The sequence below is a fragment of the Martes martes genome (assembly GCF_963455335.1).
Source record: "Martes martes genome assembly, chromosome: 13".
NCBI lineage: Eukaryota > Metazoa > Chordata > Mammalia > Carnivora > Mustelidae > Martes > Martes martes.
In genome coordinates, this window is record NC_137901.1 from 86,177,200 (window position 1) to 86,189,523 (window position 12,324).

Below are 12,324 nucleotides of genomic sequence, written 5' to 3' on the forward strand. Positions count from 1 at the left end.
TACCACTCTAATCAAAATACCAGATAGTTGTCTTTTGAGATTTGACAAAGTGATTGTAAAGTTGGAACATGGAAGAGTAAATAGGCAAGGATTCTAACATTTTAAAAAAATGATGGGGACCAACCTAAACTAGATAGTAAAGTATATTACAAATTTATGATTATTAAATCAGTGTTATGCTAGCATAGGATTAGACATGAATCAGTGACATGAGGCCCCAGAACAGACCCTAGTGTATATTATAATTTAATATATGTTAATGGAAGTTTCATAAAATAGTTGAGCAAGGTGAGACAATCAGATAGCTAATTGGGGTGAGCTGCGTAAAGAAGTAAATTGATTTTTTCCCCTAGATGAATTAGAGTTAAATGTAAAAAGTGAAACCATTAAAAACACATGCACAAAACACCAAAAGAAATAGGATGTTCAGGAATAGTCCCAAATACATATATAGAACGTAGTATAGGATAAAGATGGTATTTTAATCCCAGCAGGGGAAAGTTAGATTATTTAATAAATAAGTAGGCACCATTGACTAAAGCAGGATCCCGTTAACACATATTACAGCAAAATAAATTCCAGTGGACCCAAGACTTGACTGTAAAATGTGGAGCTGTGAGAGCACTGGAGCTGTGAACTGGAACAGTTTTCACAGTTTGGGCATAGAAAAAGCCTTTTTAAAAGTACGGACAAAAAAGTAAAAACATTAAAGAAAAGACTTTAAAAATTTTGACTACATTAATGAAAAGTTCCTACTAAAAATAACAACAAAAGCCCACGATACATACAGAAAGTAGAGTAGAGCAAAAACCAAAGCAAGGCACACCATAAATGGTCAAGGCCGAGTTAGACCATCAAAGTTATGCCCAATAACTCTGTCGTATGTGTTGCAAACATTCCTAGCACATTAAGAGCTCTCACGCAACATAAAACAAGGAGAAGATAGGTGGATAACTAACATACAAGTTCCAACGGCTAATAAGCATAAAAAGATAATAAGTGGGAACCAAAAAATCAACTGATTTTTTTGCTTGTTAGCTTCACAAACATTAATAATAGCTAATGTAAGTACTGGTTTGGGGAAATAGGCACTAATTACTGCTGTTGGAACTGTAAGTTAGTATAAGCTTTGATTCTTTGTAATAAAATTATAAATATATATATACCGTCCAACTCAGCTTTTGAGTTTCTAGGTATTTATCTCACAGAAACAGTCATATAATTGCACAAAAATGTAAGTAGCAGGATGTTCATCACAGCATTGTTTATAATAGTAAAAAACAGAAACAGTATGTGTCCATTAATAGAAATGAATGTCTGTTTATGAAGAAAAAGTTAAGTAGATTGTGATAAATATATACAGCCAATAAAAATTATATAAAACTATATTTATTGGCATAATAAGATGCCTGTAACATAAATGAAAATGGGTTATAAAATAGAATTAATGATCCAACATATTTAAATATTTTGTTTATTCATATGTGTAAGTATATATATATGAATATATGTATATTACAAGGATTCAAGGACCAACTACAAAGTTAGGGATAATAGTCCACAAGACTGTCCTCACTTCTAACACCAGCTTCTGAATTAGAGGAATTCCCGAAACCATCCTCATGTTGAACAATTCTCTAGAAGGACTCAGGGAACTCACTGAAAACTTAAAGTCTTCATTATGGGCTTATTACAGGGAAAAGCTTCTAATTGAATCAGCCAAGAGAAGGGGTGCATAGGGCAGAGTTGAAGAGGCTTTCAGTGCCACCCTTCTGCTGGCATTACCTCCTTCCCACCCCATTGTGTGACAACGCACATGGAGCTTTGCCAGCCAGGGAAGCTCACCTGAGTCTTTGGTGTTCACGGTTTTTATGGGGCTTGATCACATACTGCCTGTGTGGCCACCTTCTGGTCCCCAGCACCTCCTGGAGATCTGGCTAATACCTTTATTTATTTATTTTTTTTTTTTTAAAGATTTTATTTATTTACTTGACGGACAGAGATCACAAGTAGGCAGAGAGGCAGGAAGAGAGAGGGGGAAGCAGGCTCCCCGCTGAGCAGAGAGCCCGATGCGGGGCTCGATCCCAGGACCCCGGGATCACGACCTGAGCCGAAGGCAGCGGCTTTAACCCACTGAGCCACCCAGGTGCCCCTGGCTAATACCTTTAGTTATCAGTTCCTCTGGAGATTGGAACTGATACCGTGTGGGCCAAAACCCCTATAGTGAATCAGATTGTTAGAGTCTCCTGAGACCAAAGCCCCCAGGCAAACAAAGGTACTCTGGTCAGGCAGGACATTCCAGGGGCAAAGAGGTCACCTCCCAGGAGCCAAGGGCAAAGGCCAGACTCTCTTTGGATAAGGCTATTTCATTTCTTCACTACACAATATTGTCACTAAAATTCAGATAATGGTTATTTCTAGGTAGTGGAATTACAGGGGGCTTTGCTTTTGTTTGTACTATTTTGTGTCGTTTGAATTTTCTTTCAGTGTGGGTATATAATTTAAAATCAATTAGACTGGGGCACCTGGGTGGCTCAGTGGGTTAAAGCCTCTGCCTTCGGCTCAGGTCATGATCTCAGGGTCCTGGGATCGAGCCCCGCATCGGGCTCTCTGCTCAGCTGGGAGTCTGCTTCCTCCTCTCTCTCTGCCTGCCTCTCTGCCTACTTGTGATCTCTGTCAAATAAATTAATAAAATCTTTAAAAATTAAAAAAAAAATTTAAAATCAATTAGACTAAAAAGCTAAAAAAGAGATTAATGGAAACAATCTCATGGGGTAGACGGGCGGGCGGCAAAGCAATAGAAGAAATGATAAAGGAAGACCAGTAGACATGACTGCACACATGTATAATCTACTTACTCGAAGATATGCTATATCAAGAAGTAAAACTCCAAAACTTAAGGGAAACATTTGTAGAAACATCACAAATTAATATTATGGCGTTACCAACATAAAATAGCAAGAGAAAAACAGTCAACATTTTAATGGATAGTGAAAACTGAGGATTTGTAATCTAGTTAACGATCATACTCCGGGTTGTCCCAGTGGCAAGATTGTGCTTACAGCTGCGGAGGATGCTGCCCTGGAGAAGGACTGGGGACTCCTTGTGCTATTTTTGCAACTTCCCGTGAGTCTATAATTATTTCAAAACAAAAAGTTTTTTAGGGGGCGCCTGGCTGGCTCAATGGGTTAAGCCTCTGCCTTCCGCTCAGGTCATGATCTCAGGGTCCTGGGATTAAGCCCCGCATTGGGCTCTCTGCTCAGCAGGGAGCGTGCTTCCCTCTTGACTGCCTGCCTCTCTGCCTACTTGAGATCTCTGTCTCTGTCAAATAAATAAGTAAAATCTTTAAGAAAAAAAAAAGTTTTTAAAAGACAAAGGGCACAGACAGCTCAATACAGTAAGAGAGACATACGGCTAATGCACAGATTTTTTTTTAAGTATTAAAATGTATTCACGAATAATGCAAACTGAAGTGTCATGGCACTTTTTCTTGTTTTAAGTCTGGTCCTGTACCCGGTCCAAAGGAGTCTGAACACCCTGACGAATAAACAGATGGATCTGGCTTTAAATGGTCCCCTGCCCAGCATCCCTGCTCCTGCCTGAAAGTCCAGTTATGGCTAGAATCTGGAAACTCCAGGCTTTAAAACTCAACAACATGCCCCAGAACTGACTGCTGTTCAGCTGCATGCCCCAGCATTGGCTGGTACTCCCTCCGTCCTTTTATAGGTCACCTGTAATTCTCCCGGTGAGGTGGACATCGACACCATTTTATATAGAAGGTGGGGCTTGGACAGCTCATGTCCCTTGTTCGGAAATGGAAACCACTCTCCTTTCCCTGTTGTTTTAGAAGTGGTACAAGCTTGGCGGTGTCTGTCCCCTTATGGAAGGCCAGGACACAGGAGGGATTGCTCCCAACAAGGACACAGGTCACCAGCATTCACAGGGTGGATGAGAGGTCACCATTGCAGCTTCTCTGATTTTGCCTGGTGTCAACTCCTTCAAGTTGCTTTAATTTTTGAAAGTTATAGAAATGATTCCTCCTTGGGTGCCTGGGTGGCTCAGTTGGTTAAGCATCTGCCTTGGGCTCAGGTCATGATCCCAGGGTCTTGGGATTGAGCCCCACATCGGGCTCCCTGTTCAGCGGAGAGTCTGCTTCTCCCTCTGCCTGCTGCTCCCCCTGCTTGTACTCTCTGTCAAATAAATAAAAAAAAATCTTAAAAAAAAAGAAATGATTGCTCCCTGTTTTTTACACAAAACAGGCCTTCACAAACATGCTCACACATGAGGGTAGATGCACACCTAGGCACTAGCACACACATGTACACAAGTGTGCTCTCTCACACACATAGTCACACATGCGGACCACACACCTGTACACACACACCCCCATATACATCACACACCACATACATCAGCACATGTACGCACATGCACACAACACACACTCACTCACCTTGTCAGTAGGACAGACCCGGGACAAGGACCTCAGGAGGGTATGTTCCTGCGTTGCTGTCATTGCCCTCAGAATCTGCTTCTCCAACAGGACTTTCTTTGAATATAAGAAAGTAAAATAGACACCAAGCAACCCCCGAGGAGGATGAATTGCGGGTGCAAGAGGGAGGACCATGTTTAGGCGTGGGAGCAGGGCCTGACCACCTCAGGAGTTTCCTCTGGGAGGAGGCTCTGCTCGGGCAGGAGGCCCAGGGCGGAGGCCCACAACTCAGGCGATTCCGTTAAACACACTGCCCTCCTCCTGCCATGCCTCTTGCTGTGCCTGCTCCCCACGTCTCGGCTCCTCAATGAACCTTTGTCCGTCTGGACCCTGTTAGTTTTGGCTCCTAGCTGCCTGTGGAACCAGGCCCAGATCCCAGGAAAGCCAACAGAGATCGCTCTTTTGAAGAAAGAGAATCCTGGAAGAGAGACCAGTCTGAGCATTATTAATCTACTCATTCATTAAAGAAACCACTTAATAAGCATTATCCTCATATTTGGGTCTAGTTCACAAAATTGACTTGCACATAAATTTTATATCTGTTCATGTGATTAATTGCATTCCCCAATCACCCGAAGCTCTATTATAAGATCTTGAACTGTACCTGGTCTTTTTGCCTTATTTATTTTGAAAAAAAAAAAAAAAAAAAAAAGACCTATTCTTGTATTATATTTCAGCAGTATGAAACCGTCAACAGCGAAAACTAAGTCTCCAACTGAACCCCTTCATTCTCCAATTTAGCTCTCTAAAGGGAAATCACTGTTTCCCTGCTCCCTGTTTCTCCTGCATCTCTCTGAGATCGGCTGACAGGCTGTCTCTTCTCCCTCTTGGTGCAGCCTGTGTGTCTTGTGTGCGTAGCTCCCTGTTACAAATAACACACGGCGGCCACGCCTTCCGTCTTGCCCCTCAGTGTCCTCCTCGCTTCGTATAGCTTGTGGCTCTGCCTGCGTCTGAGCACATAAAATGTGTGCTGTTGTGCAGTTGCCCCATGGTATCCCTCTCTGTGGGTACAACACAGTTTTCAAACCAGTTCCCTTTGATGAGTGTGTAAGTCGTTTCCAGCCTTTGGCTGCCACGTCAGTTTGATGTCTTTCCACCTGTATCTTTATTTATTTATTTGACAGGAGATCACAAGTAGGCAGAGAGGCAGGCAGGGGGGGTGGGGGAACAGGCTTCCTGCCTAGCAGAGAGCCCGACTCGGGGCTTGATCCCTGGACCCTGAGACCATGACCAGAGCCGAAGGCAGAGGCTTAACCCACTGAGCCACCCAGGCGCCCCTCCACGTGTGTCCTTGTGCACATTTGCACGTGAATCAGTTCCTAACAGTGGGATTGTGAGTCAAAGGGATGTGCATTGAAGATGTTGACAGACAGTTGTCTGCTTGCCCCCCCAACAAAGTTGTTTTTGCCCATCATTGTGTCCCCAGGGCCAGCTTACTGATCAGCCCTCTCTCCCCTGCCAGACTGCCGCAGTGTTTGGGAACTGAAACAGAGCAGTTGGTCCACAGCAGCACTATTCGTAACAGCCAAAAGGTGAAGCGACAGATGTCCATCCGCGGGTGCAAGGATAAGCACGTGTGGTCTTTCCCTCCAGTGGGATAGAATTCCGCCGGGAAAAGCAATGAAGGACTAGCCCTTGTTACAACGTGGATGGCCCTTGAAACTAGTGTGCCTAGTGAAAAAAGCCACATGCAAACCACATATTTAATCATTCTGTTTATATGAAGTGTCCAGAAGAAACAAACCAGAGAGACAAAGTAGATTAGTGGTTGCCAGGGCATGGGGAGGAGGAGATGGGGAGTGACTGCTCCATGGGTACATGTTTCCTTTTGGGATGATGAAAACTGTTGTGAACCTAGGTAGCCCCGATGGGCACATAGCATTGCAGATTGCTTAAAGCCACTGAATCGTATGCTTTAAAATGGTTCCGATGGTAAGTTTTATGTTATATATACTTGACCACAATAAAAAAGAGTCAATAAATGGTAGCCAGAATGTTATCTTTATTGTTGATCAGGCTAAGGGTATGGCTTACAGGTGAACCGCAGACTGCCTTTCCAGGCGTCTCAGGCAGTCCTGGATTAGGACAGGCCCCATCCCCCACCCCAGGCTCTGCAGGAGCAGAGCAGGACAAATGGCAGCTTGCTCCCAAGAGGAGAGGCAGGGAAGGGCCTGGACCACCCAGTCCGGTTCCTCCTCCTACACTCACTGCTGACATAACCCATGCTGCTTAGCTGGGTGGGAATAAAGGAGAGGCAAGGCTAGGGATAACTTGCTATTGGGTGTCCAGGAAGCATTCTGAGGAATGGGGAAGAAATATTGCCCCATAACAAGCAAGGATGGTTCAGTGAACAAATGAATGCCCCCCCCCCCACTCTTTTGGGACCTGTAGCGACAGATCCTAGAGCCCTCTGCCTGCTTTTTTTTGGAGAGAATGGTCCGACTGGGAGTTAGGAGCTAATCCTACCTGGGACGGACAGAATACAAAAGTCCCCTCTTGGACCCACCTACCCCCAGTTCTTAATTTCAGCTCCTGTCTGTGTAAAGCTTGAACTTTAATTTCCATTCCAAAGCAGTCTCTTGCCAAACCTCTGAAGAATTCAGTTTGCTAGTCCATCCAACAAGTCTTTTTTCTTTTTTTAAAGATTTATTTATGTATTTGAGTTGGGGGGGGCAGAGGGGGAGAGAGAAGATCTCAGGCAAACTCCCTGCTGAGCATGGAGCCAGCCCCATGCCGGGCTCCATCCATGACCCTGAGCCGAAACCAAGAGTCAGCTACTCAATCAACTGAGCCCCCCCAGACATCCCCCAACCAACAGTTCTGAGAGACCTCTGTTGTACTCTGAATTTCCTGTTTCAGGCGGTGAGCCTGTCTTCTAGGAGAGTGTCCGTGACAGGGCAGCGTGAAGATTTTTCATTATGGAGAAGGTTAACAGTCACTTAGTAGCTCCGTATTTAAAAGCGCCTCTCATGTGCCAGGCACTGTCCTGGGATGAGTCAGCCCTAGACCTTGGCCTTCCCGTAGTTTGGGGAGAATCCGGGGTCATTATTCTGACAGGGAAGCCCATGGAGTATGTAGGAGGGCAGTTTGGGGAGGTGAGGCCAAAAGAGGGCTTTGTTTATTGAGGCGAAGCCAGTGGTCTTAAAAATTTTTGTCGTGTGTTTCTGGTTACTCTTTAAAGAAGGAATGTGGTGGGGCATCTGGGTCGCTCAGTCAGTTGAGCGTCTGGCTCAATTTTGGCTCACGTCGTGATCTCAGGGTTATGAGATCAAGCCCTGATGTTGGGCTCCGTGCTGGGCACCTGCTTAAGATTCTCTCTCCCCCCCTCTCCGTCTGTCCCCTCCCCTCCAAAAGGAAGAAAAGTAGCATACACTTGAGTTAGACCAAGAAGGACTCCATCCGCCGTTTCTGGAGGATGAGTGAAGCTGGGGCAGGGTTGGGGGAGCAGAAGCCTGACTACAAATGCTTTCTGGGGCCACTGCTCTGGAGAGCTCTGCCAAGGGAGCTGCGAGTCCCCTTTTACAAGTGTGTAGAGCAACCCATCCCCAGTGTGTTCCCTGGGAAACTAGACTTTGGGTGCCCCCCATGATAAGGGTCCCAGTCCAGGTTTGGTCTGTGGATGTCTGCATAAGGAATGTCTCCTCTTCCCTCCTTGAAGACTGACGGTGACATCAGCACACCAAAGGCTCTGAGAGGCCCATCAGTGAGGAGACTTAAAGAAATTTATCCCCTCATTTTCCTAAAAATGTGTCTATGGAGTCCTTTTTTCTCTGTAGTACTTTGATATATAGAACTGTTTGTGCTGCTTTTTCAGACCTTGTCTTGAAATTTCTATGGGCCGGGGGTGGTCAGTCACCACAAAAAACATCCTAGACAGTGCTCTTTCACTGTCTCTAGTTTTGTGGGCAGCTTAGGTTTGGGTTTTGGACTCACTTCTTCGTGCTGGTTGAGCACCACCTGTTGACTGTTGAGATATTACAGAAACCTGGGACGATGATGGGACAGCAGTTGTACGTTCTGGATTCCTACGTATTTGTGCTGAGGTTTGACCAAATTTGATGTGAACATCAAGGAAAAGTGAACCGTTTCAGCAAACAAAGAGGAAGAGGAGAACCCCAAACTGCCCCCTGTCCAGTTTGGTTTCTAGCTCGCAGAGTTTGAGCTCCCTCTGTATCTTCCCCTCCTCATTTTACAAAATTGAAGCTGCCGGCGTGATCTGACGTCTTTGAGGAGATGGTCTTACATGCACATCGGCCACTTTTTCTTAACAAAGCAGGGGTGAGAGTTGGTCTGTAGTTAAGCACAACAGTTGGTTCTTACAGAGCACTGCGGGACACCAAAGGTTTTTCTCTTCCCTGGAGTCCTCATTCGCATGGCGCGCGTCCCTTCTGCTTCTGTCATCCTCGGTCATCTGTGTAGCAGCAAACACCCCAGAAGGATTCCACAGAGAGAGTGACCTTTGAATCCTGGCTTCAGCATGAGAAAGCTGTCAATTACAGAAAAAGTGTCTTTTCTCCCTTTAAGGAAATTAAAAAACAGGGAACCACCTGCCTAGCTAGATACCAAGTTGCTGGAAGGTCTTGCAGAAGAGAGGAGAGAGGGTTGGTTTTGCCAAGTTGTGGGACCTAATCTACTCTGCTGTGCGCTCTGCTCTCCAGCCTGGTGTCAAGTGCCCCACATGTGCGCCGCCCCCCCACCACCGCAGGAGCTCTAGACTGGGTGTGTGGTTGCTCACCTCAGGGCCACCACAGGCTTGCAGAAGAGCAGCAGGGGCCACTCCTTGGCTGAGGTTAAGCCCGTTTCCTTATCCTCTAGGTGGTAGCTGAGATGTCACCTCCTCCAGAAAGCCTCCCCTGACTATTCAGGCTGGGTTGGTTATGCAACTCTGTGCTCCCACAGCCCTCTGCTCTTCTTTGTTGACCCTCAGCACAGGGGCGGGGCCTCATGTGCCCCATCTGCTCCTTTCCTCCATTTGTAGCGCTTGTCCCTTGTCAAACGCATGAGTGAGGGTCTCTGCCTTCCAAGCTCTGAGACAAGGCTGCCCTCTGTCCTGGTCTTTGTTCCCTGGTATGGAGGGTAGGCCTGTGGGTGTCACCTTTTTCCTCCCCTGGAGGAGGAAGAGCCACATGACAGTGGAGGCAAGCACAAATAACTTTGCAAGTCAGGTGACGTTAAAACTCAGGCCTTCCGGGGCGCCTGGGTGGCTTAGTGGGTTAGGGCCTCTGCCTTCGGCTCAGGTCATGATCCCAGGGTCCTGGGATTGAGCCCCGCATTGGGCTCTCTGCTCGGCAGGGAGCCTGCTTCCTCCTCTTTCTCTGCCTGCCTCTCTGTGATCTCCATCTGTCAAATAAATAAATAAATAAAATCTTAAAAAAAAAAAAAACTCAGGCTTTTCAGTAATAACTTAAGCCCAGATAGTTGAGATGGTTATGTATAACATATTTTGCAGTAGGGTTTGCCAGTTATATGTGTCTAAGTGTATATGTATATGTACACGATCCTTATCAAAACGCTCAGGAGGAAATGGCATTATCCTGAGTTTACCCAGGAAACTGGGGGTCAGACAAGTTACCTGACTGCAAAGCTGCCTGGTGCACGCGCGATGCTGCAGAGGCTTGAGGCCTAACGGCTGGCTGCTGAGGCTGAGGGTGAGCAGACCGCTTGGAGGTGGCTTAGGAGTACCTTCGGACTGAGCAGAAGTGGCAAAGAAGGTGTCTGACGGGTTGGAAATGTCCAACCCTTTGAGCTGAGACTCTTGCTCTGTCTGTCCCTCAGACTCTGTGAGGGCATCCTGAGGCATTTTCTCTCTGGGACTCCCAGCCTTCTGCCCCGTGTGATCCAAACCCTGGCTCGCTGGGATAGGTGGGAGAGGCACGAGGTCTTTGCCAGGTGCTCAGCCAGGGGCTTTGCTTTTAAGCCAGGTTCTCAGGTTCATATAGGGCTTATGGCTTGGGTGCTGCCTTGGAGACCAGTTGCTGTTCCTCATGAGGTGGTTCTGAGTGGGTTTGCAGAACAGGCAGGGCTGTGGCTCACAGCCAGGTAGAACCACCAGAACCCACTAGGGTATGGACTGAAGATCTTGGCTTGTCCATCTCAAGCCTTCCGAAAAAAGGAGCCCTGTGTCAGCTGCCCAAAGGTGGCTTCTGACACAGCACTTGGCAAACTAGACTGTCTGAGAAGCCCATGCCACTGGGGAGTGCTCCTCGCCTGCAGGTGGCTGGGGTACAAGGGCTCCTTAGCTCATCCAGAGAAGAATTATCCCCAGATCCTGCTATGTGCCATGGTCTGTGCTCGGTGCTTAGGGGGATGACACCTAACGGGTCCTCCCCTCGGTGAGCTGCAGGCTACTACGTGCAGCTGTGGGTGTGGATGCTGCCCTGTGGAGGGTGGCTGAGTGCCGCCTTTGAGTTTGAATGGTGCTCAGGGAACCCTGAAGGAGTCATCAGCAGCCTAGGGGAGGCCAGTGCCAGCACGGAGGAGATGGCGTTGGAGCAGGGGGCAGAAGGAGGGCCGTGAGGAGTGAGGACCATGGGTGCACAGGACTGGAGGCAGGAGAGGGTCCCACAGGCTCGAAGGCCAGTGGGATGGTTTGTGTGCCTGCATTGTAAATGCCTCTTGGGGACTGGTGACAAAGGAGGTGGACCAGGGTAAAGGAGCTTGGCTTTTACTTATTTGCTAGCAGATTTCTTCTTTCTTCTCCCACCCCCTGCTTTATTGGGTTGTAACTGACCTACAACATTGCATAAGCTGAGGTAAGGTGTACAACATGAAGATCTGGTATATTGAAAAATCAAAAGATTTTTTAACTTTTAATTATGGAAAATTTAAAAAACAGGTGAACATTGGCAGACTAAGACAGTGAACCTGTGTGCCATCGTCCCATTCCAGCACCTACCAATGCGTGGCCAGTCCTTTCCCCTTTGTGCACTGCCACCGTCACCACCCCCTCTCCCACCTCCCCTTTCCCTACTGCTTGCACTTTGAAGAAATCCCAAAGTGACTGGTCTCTTCTGTCAAGCCTAGCCTGTCTCTTGTGATGGACTAATCCAGAATGTTGAGGCCTGGAGTGAGTGGGTGGCACTTCTCGATTTCATTTCATTTTCAGAGGAACCACTAATTTTCCCTTCTTTGTCTTACCTTTCAGTGGGAAGCTGGTATCCCCCAAGTGGAAGAATTTCAAGGGCCTGAAGCTCCAGTGGAGAGACAAGATCCGGCTCAATAATGCCATCTGGCGGGCGTGGTACATGCAGTGTGAGTGCTACGCGGGCTTCTGGCAGGAGGGGCCTGCAGGGGCCCCGAGGCCTTGTGGTGGGTGGGACCTCCAGGTTCACATTAGGGCCCAGATCCCACTTTTCAAACACGATGCCTCAAAGGGAAGCCTCTCTTGGGGAGTCTGCAGTGATTGGAAAACCAAGCCAAATCCTAATGAACTAGATACTTCCCAGGTGTCAGGCCCAGGGGGCCCGTCACGTGGTCTGTGTCGTGTAGTTGCCCATAATCTGCAGGAGACAGATGTGTTAGCCCAGTGCTCACAGCATAACGTGCTCACTATTAGGTTAGATGCTTGGGCCCAGGTTGTAAAGGCAGAGGCGGGAGGGCTTAGTTCTTTCTAGGGGAGTTAAGGATGTTGTAGCAGAGGTGACATTTGAAGAGTCAGGGAACAGTTCCTGTTTTCAGCAAGTCGAAGAAGATACAGACCCAGGCCGTGTTTATTCTCCAGCTGGCTTCATGCCAGTAGATCCAATGATCTTTGGGTTGGGGCATGCTTGAGTTACTGACCCATGGGTACTGAACCCTTGACAGATTCTTTTCCTTTATACTCTGAAATCTCA

The 12,324-nt window shown here is 47.1% G+C and overlaps 1 protein-coding gene across 1 annotated transcript in view; it reads left to right on the forward strand.

The window, feature by feature from the left end:
* The window catches only part of MLXIP (MLX interacting protein), a 60,310-nt gene that overhangs the window by 31,857 nt on the left and 16,129 nt on the right, over positions 1 to 12,324 (forward strand). The window contains exon 2 of the mRNA XM_080821075.1: positions 11,637 to 11,743. Within this exon, the coding sequence (XP_080677201.1) occupies positions 11,637 to 11,743 (107 nt within the window). The remainder of the gene's footprint in view (positions 1 to 11,636; positions 11,744 to 12,324) is intronic.